Source organism: Blennius ocellaris, assembly GCF_963422515.1.
Source record: "Blennius ocellaris genome assembly, chromosome: 6".
Taxonomy (NCBI): Eukaryota; Metazoa; Chordata; class Actinopteri; order Blenniiformes; family Blenniidae; genus Blennius; species Blennius ocellaris.
In genome coordinates, this window is record NC_137655.1 from 23,059,901 (window position 1) to 23,078,919 (window position 19,019).

Consider the following 19,019-nt stretch of genomic DNA (forward strand, 5'->3'; position numbering starts at 1 on the left):
GGCTCCCTGTGAAGAGGCTTGCTTTGTATCACTGGCCCATGATTAGTCATTACTGTCAAACCCTCAGCGTTTCCCTCTGTTGCTGTTCTCTGACGCTAACAGGTGGTTGTAGTCCAAATACAAACACTGGAGATATTATGATGCCCCCGCCGGGAGGAATTGAGACAGCAGAGTGACATCGGTGGTTCTTTCTGAGACTTAACTGTATGCAAATGTAAACGAAAAATGTCAACAGAAACCCTTTAAAACACTGTTTTGTGTCATTAAATACTTATTACGTTCATGCTTGTTCTGTTAGTAATGTACAAAAATAACATGTTGTGTTTTTCTCTTCATACTAATTGGTTGGTAATTTAGATTAATGGGCCCTTGTGAGAAATGCTCCTGTTACGACATATGACATCATTAAGTAAGTGGTGGAAATGCTGCGTATAATTGAGTGAAGCAATGGGTTGGTTAGCTACCCTTCATTTGTAAACGGAAGGAATCTCTTTCTAATAGTTGGTTATATATATATATATATATATACATATATATATATATATATATAGTCGCTGCATTCAGTTTGCTTGTCCTTGATGATTGTGAAGTGATCCCTTCTTAAACTTTTGATTTTAATCCTCAAGTGAATGCACCTCCTTCACACACACTGCCCTATAACAACCGCCTACTTTATTCCATTCTCCCAATTGCCAATGTCACCAACCTTGTTACCATGGAAATTGATAGGGTGGCACCTTGAGTTCGGCTGTGTTGTGACAAGTTATTCTGAGTGGTATAAAAAGGGGGCTTTTTTCTTGAAATAAAGCTGAAAGACTGCAATGGAAGAGGGTAAGAAGGGGGAGTCCCAGCCCTCTGAGACTTGCTTTATTTATGAGACACCAGAGAGCACACTGGCATAGAATTAAATAGCCCAACATGACTGCCACTCAGACTTTAAGCCTCTGGTGTTTTATTCTTGCTGAATCCAGAGTGCAATCTGTTAAAAAAGAAGAAGAAAAAAAAACAGCGCTGTCGGTAACTTTCTATGAGGACAATTTAAATGGTAAATGGACTTTATTTAGATGGCATGGCATCGGCAGTGATTTATTCTGTCACATTCATCCTTTCAGGATGCACACAATTACACACACACACACACACACACACACACACACACACACACACACACACACACACACACACACACACACACACACACACACACACACACACATCAATGGCAATTAATGCCATGCAAGGTGCTAACACACCACTGGGAGCAACTTGAGGTCTAGTGTGTTACCCAGTGACTCTAACACATCAAGTGAGGCTGAGGATTAAACCTCTAAAAGGCCGCTTCACTTACTGAGCCACAGCTATTAGGAAAATCACGAGGAGAAGGACATGCATAAGGACATACTGCAGCTCTCAGAGTAGAACCTGCATTGCATTTTATGTCTTCTAAAGGCAGCAACATGTGGAGACTCCAAGTCTCTTCCTGTTGCAAGAGCAAAAACTGTTCTGACACCGGAAGGCTCTCAATCACATCATATTGTTTGCCTAAGCTGCCGAACAGGACAAGGGGAAGGAAAACAAAAAAAAGGATTTTATGTCTGCTTGTGGTAAAAAGACAACAAATAAATGTATAATATTTTTCTCCAGCTTCCTGATAACGAGAACATAGGACTCCAGGATGAGTCATCGAGTGCTTTCTGTGCAGTTTGCATGTTTTGCTTGTGTTTGCATTGGTTTTGTCCTTTCACAGTCCAAAATCATGGATTTGAGGTCAATTACGTAACAACTCTTACTTGTCTTTCTGTGTTTTTGTCCTGTGATGGACTGCCGACCTGTCCAGGTGTTTCCTGCCTTCAGTCACTGTGTGGTGGGTTTGCCTCTTGTTCTTTGGGATTGGCTCCAGTGTCCTGTGACCCTGAATTGGATAAAGTCGTTTAGAAGATTGGCAGATGTTTTTCATTCATATGATCTCAAGGGGAGTGTTCGACTTATCCGGATGCGGACAAAGCGAATGTCGTTGACGCAGTAAAGGTCGAAAACAACGTTCCGTTTGATTTTAAGACAAATTGATATCTTTTTGTACTTTCCCACATCTCCTTTGCTCACATCTCCTGCACTTAATTCCAATTTATCAACTTGTTTTTTCCTTCTTCCTATTTAACATTCTGACTCGTTCTGTTTTTCCTGACACCGCCTTTTGCCTTTTTCACAAATACATAGCCTTGCTCTTTTATTTAGTATTCTCGCAGCATTGCCAAGAGTACGTGTGTGTGTGTGTGTGTGTGTGTGCATGCGTGCGTGCGTGCGTGCGTGCGTGCGTGCGTGTCCATATATTGTGGGTGAGTTTCTGTCGGGTTGTAATTGCAGCTTGATTTGTGGTTACAGAGGACCATAATGCCTGCAGGGAACATGTAAGGTTTTTAAAAGCAGAGAAAAGAGAGCTCGGCCGTTTAACCTCAACCTTCTCCAGGGAGGTCAAAGCACTCAATCACTTCTTTTGCTTCTATTAGCAAAATATTCTAATAATGGGAGAGAGTGAGGCACGTTGTTGTATTTTAGTGCATGTACATATACTATCCAATGACTGTTGGTATTTGTAAAAGTACACAACCTTTTCAAAGGAATGATGAAGCATGAAGATAAATTCTGCTAGTGTGCACAGCAGCTTTGTGAATTACTCTCAAGTAATTTCTGTCAATGTTCCTTGGAGCATCATCACAACATGATTTCTGCCTTGTTCTGGTAGTGATGTAGTTATCCCAGATCTGTTGATGAGCAGCTTCTTGACTTGGTTTATCAGTTATACACTAGACTTTTTTATGTGGGATGAGAAAGGATTTGGGACAGAAAGAACATCTCAAATAAAATGCATGGCTGCAGGAGCGATGAGCACAAACAGTGAGAAAGTTTTTGGTAACCCTGAAAAATTGCCTGTCAGTCTGAATGTTTGCATGGATTGATTTGATAGTAAGATCCAGGGCTGAAAATGACAAATTCTAGTCTTTGTTGGAAATATTAAATGATGTTTTTCAAATACAATCCTTTTATCATGTTTTTATTTCTTCATGAAGGCTATAATTTTCAATAAAAAAAAAACATCTGATCAAACATCATTGATGCCGCAGTGGTGAATCACTTTTGCAGGCACTTATTTTCTGCCATATCTAAGTGGAACAGCATTTTATCTGCCATCCCTATAATTAAAAATTTGCACCTGACCACTCAACAATTTGGTAACATATCTCTTGCTGTGATAAAACACTAATTGGAGTGGTCGTGTTGCTCGACAGCCACGTTTACTCCCAGGGTGTTATGACTCCCAGTACATGGAACATGGAGACCAGATGATTGCTCTAATATTATAGCCAATAAAAGACCTTGCAGCAGTGGTCCTTGTGCTTTCATTGACCCAAATGCCCCGCTGACATGGCCGTATGCGACAGATGTTCCTTCCTTGCAACTGGACCAATAATGTGCTAAGGTCACCGCTGTAAAGGCTGTCATCAGCAATTTAATAAGCACTTTGGCTTATTATAGGGAAAACATGTTGGAGGCATATGTGTTTGTCTATTTCTCACCCGGAGGTGAGGAAATTCTATTTGAAGTGAAGATATTATCAATGCCCCAACGAATATGACAAAAATAAATAATGAAATAATGAAACTTTCACATTTTTAAAGTGAGAATATAAAAAAATATATATATTTTTTTTGTAAAGGAACAGTGGCAAATTGAGGTAAATGCTAGTTTTAGAGCTAAAATATGTATTTCAAAATAATCCATGTTGTAATTTTGTGTCCGTCGTACATTCACTTTACAATAATGAAACATTGCTAAAGACTGTCGACAGAAAACTGCTGAGTCGCTATATTTCTAAACACAACATCCCAGTAATTCTTGTCCCTAACATTTTTTTTGTGATTAACACATGGCAATGTAGGAAAGCGACTCTCAGTAATATATAAGAAAACTATTAGAGAAGTTGAATCCATTTTAGATAGTTTTGTTAAACAATAAATGGACAAATGTGTGTGATTTTCAGTTTTACAGGTTTAGCCTAACTGTATAATGGGATGGGATGGCGTAGACACATGTCACCCAAATAATAATAAAAGCCAAATATAGACGAAATGTATCACTTAAAATAGGCAATTTCTTGACATCCTGATGGAGGATCAATCTTCATACAGACTTCAAAGTCTTCCATTTATAATAGCAAATCCTCTGGAAAATACTATTTCCATGTACTGCAGTACATCTACCTGTTGTCTCACTCACTATCTTTCTAACACGTAAACACTTTGTGTGTGACAATCACAGCATTTACACAGTATGGCTGATGACAGTTGGTCATCAGCCCTTTTCTAATTAGCCCCTCCCTAAAGCAGGTCCCACCAACATGTTGCAGTAAAGCAAAATTAGGAACCAGGGCCACAGAGGAAGTGCAGAACAAAGTGATGGATTTGGTCCAGATGGTCACCAGTGCCGACAGGACAGCAGGAGTTCTGTTAACACTTTTCAGCTTAACTGCAAACAGGCACACAGCTAAAACTGTTCCAATAAAAGCCATGATTCCATACTGCATGGTGTTTACTTAGCCACATGTGTTCACTGATAGACTAATTATTGACAGAGATTCATTAACAGCTAATAGTCTGCCCGCCTTTGGTGATGGCAGTCTGAACCTTTTGGCAGATGCTGTTGTTGGAATGATGGGACATATGTTTGGAGGGGTGGTGCATTTTGTCTGGAGCGCTGCTGGTGTCCGGGTTCCTGTGTCAGTGATGGAGGCTCTCGCATTCACTCCCACCGATCAGAGGAGTCTAATGGCTTCTCATCAATTCCTCCTGTCTGGGGAAGTGTGTGTCATGACTCTTGTAACTACTTCTGACAAGAGTGATGAAGCACTTGTTAAAGTTGTAAGATTCTGCAGGAGTTTGAAACCTTTAGATATGAATCTGTGTCGAGGGCGATAGACAGAGACAGTGAGCAAGCGGCAAACAGAAGAGGAGGGGGGCAAAGACAAAGAGAGTCCGTGGTTTGGGAAGTGACGTAGCAGAGAGTGGAGAGGAAGGGGAGTGCAAATAGCTAATGATCTCCATCTGTCTTAGAAAGGCTGGGAGAGGAGAGCATTGTTAAAGCTTTTGGAATAAGAGGAAGCAAGCTAACACATGATCTGCAGAGCCGGGCCTGGCACTGCGTGGTATGGCTGGTTTCATTCGAGTCAGCTGGTGAATTGCAGCTCAGAGAGAGTTCAGACCATCAGATGTGTCATGTTAATGACTGCTGCTCTCCACTAAGAGTGTTTGTGTAGCAGTACGGGCATTTACTGTGTGAACGCCAGTGTTGATTCCAGTTTGGGGTTTTTTTTTGCATGTGTGTCTCTATGTTATTATGTTGGCTTAATGGCGTGTATGTGCACGTATTGTCCTCATGATCACAGATGAGGCTAATGAATCTCTAATTAGAACTTGGCACAGACGAGAAACACTCGACAGCGCTCTGACATCAAGCACAGGGAGTATATAAAATTAGTGGAAAGATTCATTCTTTCTGCCTTTGGTTTACTTTGCTGTATTTTTAATATTTACATCCTACAAGTCATCCATTTTCATCATTTGCCCTCTTATTAATTGCTTGCTACATCTTGAGCAGTTGTTCTCAAAGTGTTGGGCGGGCCTCCACCAGGGGGCGACAGAGAGCTTCACAGAGGAGGCCAGTAGAAATCTGGGGGTCAGGGGAAGGCTTTTTCTCGGCAGGGTTTTATTTTCCCCCAAAAGCATCTTAGAAGAAATTCTAAAAAAATAAATAAATAAATAAATAAAATTGAAAAAAAATAAATAAATTAAATTAAATTAAATAAATATATATATATATATATATGGATTTTTATGTAAACGTGACAGAGATTAAATAACATCATACATATTCTTCAAAAACATTCAAGTAACAACAGTTATAGACTATATATAAATAGTTTAAAAGAAGTTTAAAACAAAAAAAATTCAATTTCCTATGGATCTCAACCACTGTTGATATTATTTCAGTGGTACTGGTACATGCTGTAAATTTACATTTATGTGCACGACTCTGTTTGAATGTAAAGTTTTATTTGGAACTTGCTGAAACAGCTTTGTTTTCTGCAGGACAGTCGCTTCACATCTCTTTTATTTCAACGTGTATCTGATGGTGTGTGGGAGCCACTGAAAAATACCTCTTCAGTGTGCTGAGAGAATGGAGAAGGCAAAGATGAGAGAGTACACAGAAATAAATAGTGTGAAACTACAGCTCCATAAAGTATTGCAGTAATGTGTGGCTTACCGGTACTAGTGGAGACTGCTCTTTTTTTTTTCTTTTTTTTTTTCTTTTTTTTTGCACATATTTGGCCACTCTAAACTTAGTGCTTACTTAGTGGGCAAAAGGAAACTGAAAATTGGCCCGTTGGTTTCCTTTTTCCCTCCTCCTCATTCTTTGGAGATTGTTGTCCACATGCATTGGTCGAGAGTCATCTTCACATTTAACAGAGAAAAATCCATTCAGCATGGCTGCTCCATCAAAAGAGAATCAACAGGATGCCAATTAACAGTGAAAAGCTCTGAAAGAGATGTGAAAATTGTTTATTCATCGAGTCTGCTGAGGATACAACAATGTGAAATATTTGCAAAGCAATCAAAGACACATTAAACTAACAGGTTCAACTCAAATATATGTTTTTATGTAGCCACTTTAAATTTGATTTGTTGTCTTTGTCTTGTTCTGTTGTTCCAAATCCCCAAGAAGTCTCTTTGAACACAAACCCTGACCTTAAAATGACAAACATATCCTACAATTAATTACCAAGATGTTGCTGGCATGTTATTGTAAATTGTTTCTGACATTAACGTGTGAAGGCATGACAACCAAACAATCAGACAATATTAAAAAAGATAAGTGTAATCAAATAAAGTGTTCATTCTTTTATACTTGGTTCTGACTATAGAAGCTTTTAGAAGTCTGTCGAGAAATTCAGGAGACAACAAATCAATTCAGGTAGTACTGGACACAAAAACACCAAACACTGGATTCTGTGCTATTTTGAAGCCTCTTTGTTGTTGAAACATGACAGAGCGTTGAGAAGCCAAATGAATTGAAATAAATCAAGAATATTTGAGTTTTATATCTTATATCTTGAGCCACCAAACATGATATCAGAGTCCGAATTCCAAAAGCAAGATAAAGACAAATGTCCACATGTGGAGCTTAATCGATCACTTGAGTTACACACTAACTTCACAAAAAGCTCTTTATTGCGGGAATTGGTACATTTTGAGGTGAAGACATGTGGTTGGGTTTTGGTTAAACTCAGGGTGGGTTAGACTTAGTCCAGGGCTTTCAAATACCTTTTAGTTCAGGAGCCACATACAGTGTGCAGAACTAGTTTTTCACATGATGAAAATCTCTGTATTTTTGCACAACCTAAAAAAAAAAAACAAGACCAAAAATGACTACAATATCAACAAAGCTAATTTTAATCATCCCCTCTGGTACAACATTTCTCCTCTAGCTGTTTTTGGCCTTTAGCAATCTGGCTTTGAGGCTAGTTTGATAGCTTTCATGGCAGCACCACCAATATCTTGCCTCAGGTCTTAGTGTGTTGTTGTGTTTGCTCCTCTTAACCAATGTGTTACTAAAAGAAAAATAATATTAATTAATTTTAAAAATCTATGTTTTCCTTGGAATTTTTACAATTTCTTTTTACAATTTCCAGTTTTAGCCTTATGTTTGACACCCCTGAATTAGGCAACTGGTTTGGTTATGTCTGCAGGAAATTAATGCAAGTCGATGTGTTTTCCCCATAACGCAGAGACACATCAGTTGTTCGTGCATGTGTGTTCATCACTGTTCTGAAACACTAACTCAACCAATATGACAAAAAAGGGCAGGAGTTTTTGCACCATTACCCCACTTTTAGTGCTCATGCATTATTAAACCAGCATTTAGTAACCAAGTGACAATTACTGAAGGGACATGGAGCTCATCACTCGTTGCTTTGTGTGCAAAAAAGGTCGGAATGCTATAAATCTCATGTTTCTTCCCTGCTCTCCAAGCTCTGGTGTTCATCAAAATCCACTCTAATACTATTTGTCTAAACTCCTGCTTACCATGGTAGATATTCTAAATTAGTCCCGAACTACTACTAACATTAAGATGAGACTTAATTTACAGTGGAGTTGAGTGTGGAGGACGTGAGTTCAAGCAGGCCAGTTCATCCAATGAAAAAAAGAATCATGGGTTCTGCAGTTCACATCGCAATGAGTTCCCGTGTAGCAGCCGATTACTCGCTCCCTCCACTCGGGCTTTGTTCAAACGTCCAGCTCACAGGAGCATCTTCCTCCAAACTTTGGCTGAACTTGTGTGACGGAGCTACCACTTCTGTTAACATGTCTACAATATCCCTGCTGTATTGGCATTAATAAGACAGACTGATTAAAGAAGGTAATTAAAGGTAGCTAAGCAAAGATGCACAAATAATTAGTTACTGTTTACTTGATGTGACCAGTAAAGCACTTGCGCTTATTTGATAAATTACAAGCAAATGTAACTGATTGCTAATTATCAGTAAGTTAAAAGCGTTTTTTTTTTTATTCAGTCAAGAGTATACTTATTGACTGTATTGTTATGTCTCTCTGCAATGATTCACCATTCATAGAATAATTAGCAACGCAATCACATTGTTTCTGTAAAGCAAAGGGTTTTTGCTTTACAGAAGGGTGTCCTCATTCCCAATATTCAGTTGTCGCAACATTTTCTTGAGTTATTCACTAGAAAATAATTACAGTCGCCTGACAGACTTATTAAGTGATATTCCAGCATATACATCTACACTTTGTGTTACTGTACATTTATCACGCAGTTAAGATGCGGTGGTGGCTTTTCGGAGCCGCTGAGGTTGCTGTGGCGATGGGTCAAAGGGAGCTGATAAAGCAGATGGCGGTGGGGTGACCCTGCATGCTGCCTGTCTGTTCCTCGGTTACTGCGTGTAAATCTCAGCCCTGTACGTGTCGCCGCAGGAAGCCCACTGGCAGTACCAATATTTTAACACACCTGGACAGACCTTAGGTGGCTATAAAGTGCGGCGTGAAAGGAAGAGACAGACATACACACACACCCCTTCCAGTGAGAATTTACACTCTGCATGCTGCTTGTAATGTGCCAGGACTGTGTTAATCCTGTCCCTCAGGTGTGCATCCACCTGCTCTGGCTCTCCCCTGCAGTCGACCGGGTTCGCCTCGTCCTCGTGCTCTGACAGAGTAACAGAATGGATACCGGGCCACTCGGGCTTCACTTTGAATCACCCACAGAGATCGGCGCTGATTAGTGGCTAATCCTCTGTCATTTCATCCCGTAGTAGTCAATGCCGGGTGTTTTGAACGCCAGTATCTAACTTGTTTGAATATTTCTCGTGCCATTTTGTGTCACATGTCTCCTTGGTTGATTCCCCCTGTGCCTATCTGCATAAGCTCCACACAGGTGTATCCATTGTACATTTTGCTCTTTCATTTAGTAGGAACGGCCTCTTTATCACTCGACCACCACCGGGTTTTGTTATCTCAGACAGACAGGGAGGTTTGTGTACTGCCTGAACGTTTGGTTGTACTCACATGTCACACAGTGCATGTTTTTGCAAGGATTAGTACCCCGTGTGTGTGTGTGTGTGTGTGTGTGTGTGTGTGTGTGTGTGTGTGTGTGTGTGTGTGTGTGTGTGTGTGTGTGTGTGTGTGTGTGTGTGTGTGTGTGTGTGTGTGTGTGTGTGTGTGTGTGTGTGTGTGTGTGTGTGTGTGTGTGAGCAGTACCAGGGTGTAAGCTGAGGTTGCAAACTGGCAGACATAAGCACTGACCTGCATTATTGAATACGTACACTCTTGTCTGCGAGCTGCTCCCTAATGGAAGAACAGTGTAGTGTACACTACCCATTGGGGAAACATTGAAGTTCACACTGATATTATCCAAGATAGACTGCACAGACACACCGAATACACTCGCAGGGAAAAGCAGCAAGCACAAGCCAGATTGAGTGCAGAAGAACAGGAGCTAAGAGAAGACCTGGCAGGGCTTACTGAAAGGTAAAAAATGTAGCGGGGCCAATTGTGGGACAGTGACAAATTGATGAAAAGCTGACAGCGAGGAAGAAAGGGCCAATGCTTCTTAGTGAGATAGAATTAAAAAAAATATCCCTCTGCACAGCGATAAAGGTTAAGAGCAGAGAGATGAAAAGAGTGAGATGCTGAGATCAGAGAGTGCACAACACAGACCATGCTGAAGTGCACCGATGCAAATTGTTGACATGTCAATTATTCAGTGATACATTTTGGACCAAAGATGAACTGTAATCTCAGGGATATTCTCAAGTTGTGTCAGCTTTCTTTTCTTTTATCTTTTATATTTTTTCTTTTCATTTTCATATGTGCAGAGGCTTCAGAATTACTTTAGCAGGGGTTCATAAGCGAAAACATAAATATGCCACTTGTGGTTCGACCTTCCATTTTAATCATTCTCATCTGAACCTTGAATGTCGACAGAAGCGCGGGTATCCTACGAACACCCATGATTTCTTTATACCTCGTCACAAACACACATCTGCGCATCCGAGTGGTCTAAACGTGCCATTCAAGAGTTTTTAATGCTTTTGCGGACGTACATACATACTCTCGAGGGATTTGCACACAACACACGGTTCCTCTCATGTTTGCCATGGAGCACATTCAAAGATTAAACGAAACGATTTGATCTCTGCTCGTGAATCTTGGACTTTGCTCCAAGTGCAAGTCGTTTGCCATCGAGCATCTGGCAGCTGTGAAGCTGCAGCAGTCATATCTCAAACTGTAACACAACAGCGTGCAGCACACCATATGTGCCACACATCCCTACAGACTGCGCAGGGAGATGAGTAGGCAGGTTCTGTGTGTGTGTGTGTGTGTGTGTGTGTGTGTGTGTGTGTGTGTGTGTGTGTGTGTGGTGTGTGTGTGTGTGTGTGGTGTGTGTGTGTGTGTGTGTGTGTGTGTGTGTGTGTGTGTGTGTGTGTGCGCGCGCGTGCGTGCGTGCATGTTCTATGTGAGAGAGGCACATTGAATAATTTCATAAAATTTTCACCGGTATTGCACCTGCTTTATCATTATAATTATAATTACTTCCATTTAATTCAATTAGATGGAAATGAAGCTATTGTTGTCATTCCAACAGTGAAGCAAATCCTGCTCAATTTTTTAGTCTGCATAGCGTTTATGAAATACATTTCCATGTGCCCATGAACTTGCATTCATGCATACAAGTGATTCATAGAATTTCTTTCTTTTTTTCCTTTCATTTTGCTGCTCAACTCGAATGCACACGTTTAGGAGGCCATTAATCCTGAGGTTACCTCCGACTCTCTTCTCTACTCTCGCCTGAGCATCCATTCTTTCTGTTCACCATTCTGTAAACAATGGACTTATTAAAGGGGGGGGGGGGGGGGGGGGGGGGGGGGGCGCTCCTGATTCATTTCAAACGCTCTTCACATTCACTGACTGCTTAACCAGAACTCTTATTCTGAGTACAATGCAAACTATCAGCCTCAGTAAAACATAATCCTTGTTGAGTCAGAAAAAACAAACCGCAATAATGAAGTGGCTTTCCAAACACAATATTGAGTATGAAAATATAATCTTGTATTGTATTGAGGTGGATTCTCTCTTTGAATCTACTCCACCGACTGCAGTAGTTGTTTGGTTAATTGATGTTCAGCAGTGCAGAATAACAAGAGAATTTGTATTTTAGCTGTTATTCAACTGTAGGACCTTTCCTCCAGAACTTTATTTTGAAAGGGATTTTGTGCCTTTCTGCACCTGGAACCAGGGTCTGAAATCACTTCCAGCTGTTTTTAACCAACAACCCCCCCCCCCCACCCCCCCCCATAAATTCCCTTGTCTTGAAAAGTTTAAAAGTAATTAAACCTCACACACATGCATGCACAGAACAATACACTATAAACATTAACAATAGGAGTACGCAGCATTGGATTGTTTTCAAAAAGTTTATTTTCCCAGATTAGCACACAGACAAGTGCCACCTTTGAAGCTATTTTCAAAAAGTTGTGTTTTCATTGACTGAGCACCATTGTCGTGTAAACGAAAGTTTTTGGTTTTCTCTTGAAAACGTTGTGTAAACTGGGCCTTTGACGACTCATGCAGTATTTATTTTACCGGTCTTATTTTTTTTAAAAATCTCCATGCATTTTTTTGCCATTGTGCTTTGATAACATGATTTAATTGAACGCAATGAAGCGCCATTGATAGCCAAACCTCCATGACGTCAAACAACTTCCTCACTTTTTCCAACCCTGGTAATGTTGATTGATTAAATTTTTTTTAAGTGTAGTTACCAGTACATGTGATCCTTGTTGAGATTTGTGGAGGAATTGCATAATAATGATGTGGCTTTCTCAGTAGTACCCACAATGTGAAATTACATAATTGTACTGTGTAGAGCTGGACACTGAACAGTAGGTTTTGCATTTACTCTACTGAACTAGGATGTTCTTCAGTTCATTAATGTTGATTCAGTTCCTGCAGAAAACTGTCTGTACATAGTCACTTGTAATATTTTGGATAGAACTGAATAATTTGTTGGATATTTGTAGATTCACAGCCACATGCGTGCGTCCGCATGAATATGTGCATGCATCTGCTGAGAAAGAATCGTTGGCAATCCTAATGATACATTTTCTCCGTCTCTCTCAGTCAGTCAATGTCACCGTCTCTGTATTATACTTTCATTTTTATCTTTCATTTTACTCCTTTAGGAAAATTCATCTTAAATTGTTCTCCTTGCGGCAGGCTACTTATTGGGTAATGAATTGTTGAAAGTCATTTGAAATGTTTAGTTATCACTTTCAGAAAACAGTAGAACTGACAGGCAGGCACTTTTAATTTCGCCCCTTTCTGCATATTTCACAGAGATGTGAAATATAGAGTCCTCACAGCTGGAGCCCTACTTTCAACAGCTTGACCACTGCCATGTTTCATCATAAGATAGTCCCTTTGAGAGGAGCTTAGTCAGAAAAGCTCCGCTGGCCAATTGGCCTAAAGAGAGCAATTGTTCTCACTTTCCGTGATGATAGCCATTTGACGGTGTCCGTGACTGTGATGCAGGAGCCCGTCTGGCCAGATTTGTGGGAGCGAGCACATGCTCCTATGGCTTTGATGTTGAAAAAAATGTCCAGCTTTGCCAGAGGCAGGTGCTCTCAGAGTGTACAAGAGTGGTGCACAAAGGGGGAGTGTGATGTGGTTTAAGATTAATACAACGTCTTTTATTAGCTTCTTCAGGATGACACCAACTAACTGCCTGCGTGGCTCCTCTCATGTGGGAAATGGTCAGATCTGGAATAGAATTCCGTATACTCTAAGGTGACTTTATAAGGGAATCATACAGGACGGTTATTTCACCATCAGGAATGAAATGAAACTGGCTCAAAGGTGACAGCAGTACAGAGGAAGGTCACTGTTAATATATGGTGATCTCCTGAAGTACAATATTGGAGTCTGCCAGCCGTAGAGGAGAACGAAGTCTTCTCTATTCAAGCTTAGCTGTCGAGGGACTCACAAGGACTTTATGTTTGCCACCTTCTGTTTTTTTACTTCTATAGATCTAGAGGCTTGGCTGGTCATTAAATACGATAGTCCATACATAAATATAAGTGGCAGACTACATCTGCATGATTTCAAATATACCCTGTACTGCAGTAGTTAATTTGTCCTTTGTCATGACTTTGCCAACGTTCTTTTTTTGATATCAATTATTATTTCTTTTTGTCCCACACAAGCCTCCACAAACAGAACGACTTAGAGGAAAAATCCCAGTGATCCAAGTATCTCTGTTAATTCATTAATTTGCTGTTTGCCTACAACCACTCACCCAGAATAATCCATCCAGAAAGTCCAGCGAGCTTTTCCACCGCCCATCCAGCAGTAATGGGATGACTGATCACAACACGCAAGCCCCCGGGCTCTGACTCTATGTCACAATACACACATGTAGGCTGGTGCACAGACGTTTGGTTCCTCCTCGACAGCACTTAAAACCAAGTCAAGCGAAGTGATGGATCAATCTCATACTGGCATCGAAGTATCTCAGGATTTTAAGATATGGAAAACACACACTTCGTGTTTTCAGTTACGTTGCGACTGGGAACAATTCGAACACGTCTGACATTTCAGTCACTATCTGAGGCCTCTTCTAAGTTAATGCCTTGTTATAATCTAGTTACGACCTGGTGGAGCAACGCAGGCAGAAAATGTATGGACATCCTAATAAAATAGGACAGGAAGGTGTAGTGGAACAGTGGTGTCGCATCTCGAGTTTGAAACCCCCCCCCATTCACTCGTTTCCACAAAGTCTGAGTGTTTTCCAAAATTTGCATTTTCAGTGGCTTCGAGCACTATTGCCATGTATGAAAGTTTTCCATTTTTTACTTGAAAACGTCGTGGTGTAAACGGGTCCCCACTACTGCCATCGTAATAACAATCCAGCTTCATCGTCTGTCCATCTGAATGTCTGTGTACTCCCACTGTTAATGTTTATATCGTATTGTCCTTTGAGTGAGTATGTGTGTGGTTTCATTACAAAAACAAACAACTGCACCTACTATTGTAAATTTCTCCATCTGAGATTATTAAAGGATTCTTTTTTCTTATCTTACAGGCGAACTATATCGTTTTCAGCGTTTCTGCCATTTCCATGTAAATGGACATAGTTTTCAAAATGTTGCCGTGTAACCAAAAATGGAAAAACAATGTGTTTTGACTCGAAATGGTGTGTAAACGGGGCACATTCATTGTTTCCCCTGACACTCCTGCAACCTTTCATTCGCCTAACAGCTCACCAGATGTATTTGCTTGTTTAATTACCTTTATACATCTGTGGTTACTTGAGTCCAGGCTTTGTCTGGTAATGGCAAGCCTTCTCTTTTTTTTCTTTCCCTGCTCCCAAACCATGATAATTGATGTATTTCCCATAAAGGGGTGGTAATTAAGATAATGAAATTTTCTGAAGCAAGTGTAGCATGCCAGAATGAGGGGGAACATGTTTCGTGACTGGTTCACTTTTGCTTTATAAATTTTCCTGTTGTTTTTCTTCTTTTTTTTTTTGCCTCTTCTTCTTTTTTTGCCAGCTCTGCTTCTTGGTCTAATGGTGTCTGCTTCCTATCTGTGTTCTCCTTAACACATCTGCCCCCCTCCTCTTGTGTCCCATACACAGCTTGTCCTCATTTGTTTGCCCAGTGCATAATTAGATATAGGATCACCCATTGTCTAATTATGTATAGCAGTTTGATATGTAATTAAAGCTGTATCAGTATCCAGTGTAATTTGTGTAGTGTGATTACCTATTAACAGTGCAAACAGTTGTGCCTAAAAGCCCGTGACCGCCCCTCTCATGGATGTCACCGTGCTATTCGGCTTGTATTTGCATACAGGCGGGTATTTCACCTGAAACAGAGGCTGTGTTCATCCTAATATTTGAGTCTGCATGACTGTACATGTGTGCATCTTTCTGGCGGCATCAGTAACCGTTAACTACAGCGTCAGGAATCCTTAATCCAAGCACTTAACAAGACCAAGCACTGTACTTCAGACAAGAGTTTCCTCTGTAGAATTACTTAGCACAGCAACATTACATGGCTTGTTCCTCACAAACAGACACCAAAAACAGAGAAGGGCTTTCAAACAGCTTGTTAGCGCGCTCTTATAATAAGGCTAAAGAAGGCCGCATGTAAAAAGACTCTGAGGAAACATCTTAATGAAAGCACAGGGCTACAAACTGGCCCGAACAGCCACCTTCCCACTGCATAATTAGACATGCCTGAAAGGTCTGCTGGTGGGAGTCAACTCTGTTGTTCATTGTTGGTTTAGTGAGTCCAGAATTAGTTTATTGCTTACTCGGCGCCCAGGACTGCATCTCATTCGAGTGCTTGCCTTACTTCTGCATTCTTATTCACTGGAGTGTGCTGCTTTTGGAGATGTTGTGTCCTTTCTATGTAGAGCTACTATGCATGATAAATACATTCAGATTTATAAACACAGAACTGTTTTCCTTGATAAACCTCATCTTCTGCTAAAGACTGAATTAGTGGTTCGACACATTTTTTCTCCCCCAAAAGCATACTCTATGTTCTGCACCAAACGTGTTGTGCTTCTGCTTGTGAAATGTGGATTATATTGAGCTTAATACACTGCTGTTTTTCTTCATGATGTAATGGCACAGCAACCTAAAATTGTGTCGGAGGGTTCAGAAAGTATAATAAACTTAAGCGAAAATAAGCAGAGGGGGAATATGTGCATGATTTATTTTGTTCTTCTCTATGGAGAGCTACAGAAATTGCCAAATAATTATGCAACCACGACAAATGCATAAGTGAGCATAGTTCTTATGAGTTCCTGCTGTGCTGATGCTCATGATGGAAACTGCGTTGACTGTGAATCGCCTCTCTATAGATTTTCAAGGCCACTTTAGTGAGACTGCAGTGCAAAATCATGAGTGTGGAAAAAAAGTAAAACAAATCTTCAGCTAATCTAACAGGCTGTTAGGAGGATAGCATGAGGGCCGGACATGATGGATGAAACGACACAGTCACGGGTTGAGATTCCCACTGGAAACACGGCTCAACACAAGGCTTCAGGGCATGTAGTACATATGCCAGGTCTTTAGGGGTGCTGTAGCTCACTAAATACGCAGAAGAAGACACAGAGAACATAGAAATTTAGAAGTAGACTCCTGCTCTTAGACACCTATATAACTCTGAGTTATATCAATCTATGGCCGTGCCCCCAGTGCTCCTAGTGTCAGTAGCTTATGCAGCTCAACCGGAGCTTGTAGTCCGCCATTGTTGTCGTTATTAGGTGACATCGCGGACTACGGTGTTGGGGGAGGGGCACAATTACGCCATAGTTTTTCCCCAGATGATCGTCTTTGCCGTCCATACTTTACAGCTGAGCCGGGGTTTGAGAATTTCCCCACTCTGGGACCCGTGTTTAAAAAAAACTTTTTCTGGCTGCTAAAATGGCACCTTGTGTGGATGATCAGCTAAAAACGGTGCATTTACGTGAACTGGCATTCTCGTGTGAACAGCCCCTTAAATTTATGTCTACATGTATTTAAGGGGCTGTGAAACGAAAGCTCTCACCATTCCTCCTGCCCAGCTCATTGTCATTACAATGAGTCCACAGCGAATTAACTCATGGAAAAGGAGTTTGAAATGTGGAAAGAGAAAGCTGGAAAAATCTGAGCACATTCATTCACAGCAACGTAATTCAAACACAAGAGAATCCTTACATAATCTAAATAGTTACTCGTGGTGCTCCTTCAAACTTCCATTTTAAAATGTTTAAAACGAAGCCTATGAGCTAAATCAAAAATACAGTTGTATAACGTGCGCACAAGAGTATATATACATAAGTAAAGACAGCATGAATATCAACGTAAATTAGCCTTGAGCAGTGTCACTTTGTCTCCGTGTCCACGCAAAAATAACCGCAAGTAAAGGGCAAAATAAACTTTTCATGACGAGCAGCCAATTTATCGAAGTGCTTTAGAGCTGTGGAATCAAAGTGTGGGTGTTGTCTTTGAATCTGCCTTTCGGTTGCTATGCTGCAGATTCACTGGAAAGTTGTGGCTAGTTTCGTCAAAAGCACTTGAGATGTCTCTGAGGTATGTTGGAAAAGCCAACACTCGTGAACTTAGATTGGCAGCTTGTACTCTCTGGGGCATTTGTAGCTCTCCTGGCAGTTCTTATTATTCCTTATTTTCTTGGTATTCATCTCTTTTTGTTTGTAATATTATCAATGTTTTGCTTCTTTAGAAAGTCCAACTTGGTAAATATTTCATGCCATTTTTGCAGCTCAGCAAGAGATTGTGTAGAATAACAGAGATGGTGGAAATCATTTAAAGCTAAACTGCACAATGTGCTTGGAGATGTGACAAAAAAGCTTGATTGAAAGAAATACATTTTTCATGTGTGGCATGATTGAAAGCACAGCTAAACAAAACAAGCAATGTACAAAGCAGAGGGGTTTTTGTGTGTTTTTAATTTGCTCTTCCATGTTTCATGATTATGACATTCATCATGTAGACATAAAGTTACTCCATTTCTCTCCCATCCACTTTCCTTTAGCGGTGTAGGTACAGAGGTTTCTCCCTGTTCTGCTCACCTCTTAGCCCTGAAGAGCACTTCTCTTCTCCGAGAACACACAAATGCTTTTAACAACAATAAATTGGCTGCATGTTGCTTTTCCCAGAGGGAGGATTTGAGCAGCAGGTCCGGCTTCCACCGACTGCATGATTAGCATCATCAGCTGCTCTCTCTAAATTATACACACACATACACATAACACAGACACACACACACACACACACACACACACACACACACACACACACACACACACGCACACACAAAGAACACACACACTAAACCAAGTTAGACAGGCACACACACACATACACACACAGAACCGCACCAACACTAAACCAAATCGCACAATAAAACACACACACACATACTCATGCAGATGAAATTTGTTTTTTTTTTGACTGAGTAGTGATTAATGTAGCCACAGCAGCAACTTTGGAAAGCAGAAGTTATGAGGACAGATAAAAAGGGGACGTGCATTTATTTGATTATATAACTTTGGTTGTATGCAACTTTTCCAAACACTAACGAATGTTTGGGATGCAGAGGAGGACCAGATCAGGAACAAACTAAAAATAGATCAATTCTCACCGCTCTCCTTCAAAAACTTTCTTCTATTTTTCTTCTACTTTCAGCTCCCTTGACGGACAAGCCTCCAAAGATCCTGTTTCCCTCAGAAAACAAGATCAGCAACATGGAGCTGCAACTTGGTAAGTCTGTCATGGGATTTTCTTCCAGCTGCAATCAGTGCAAATTGTGTCATTTCCAAACGACAGGAAATGGATGACTTTACAAATCCTCTCCAACACACATCTGGGCACCG

At 40.6% G+C, this 19,019-nt stretch overlaps 1 protein-coding gene across 1 annotated transcript in view; it reads left to right on the forward strand.

Moving 5' to 3' along the window:
* Positions 1 to 19,019, forward strand: part of il1rapl1a (interleukin 1 receptor accessory protein-like 1a) — a gene marked incomplete at both ends in the record, with an annotated part of 181,130 nt that overhangs the window by 89,040 nt on the left and 73,071 nt on the right. The window contains one exon of the mRNA XM_080498496.1: positions 18,832 to 18,906. Coding sequence (XP_080354622.1) covers positions 18,832 to 18,906 — 75 coding nt within the window. The remainder of the gene's footprint in view (positions 1 to 18,831; positions 18,907 to 19,019) is intronic.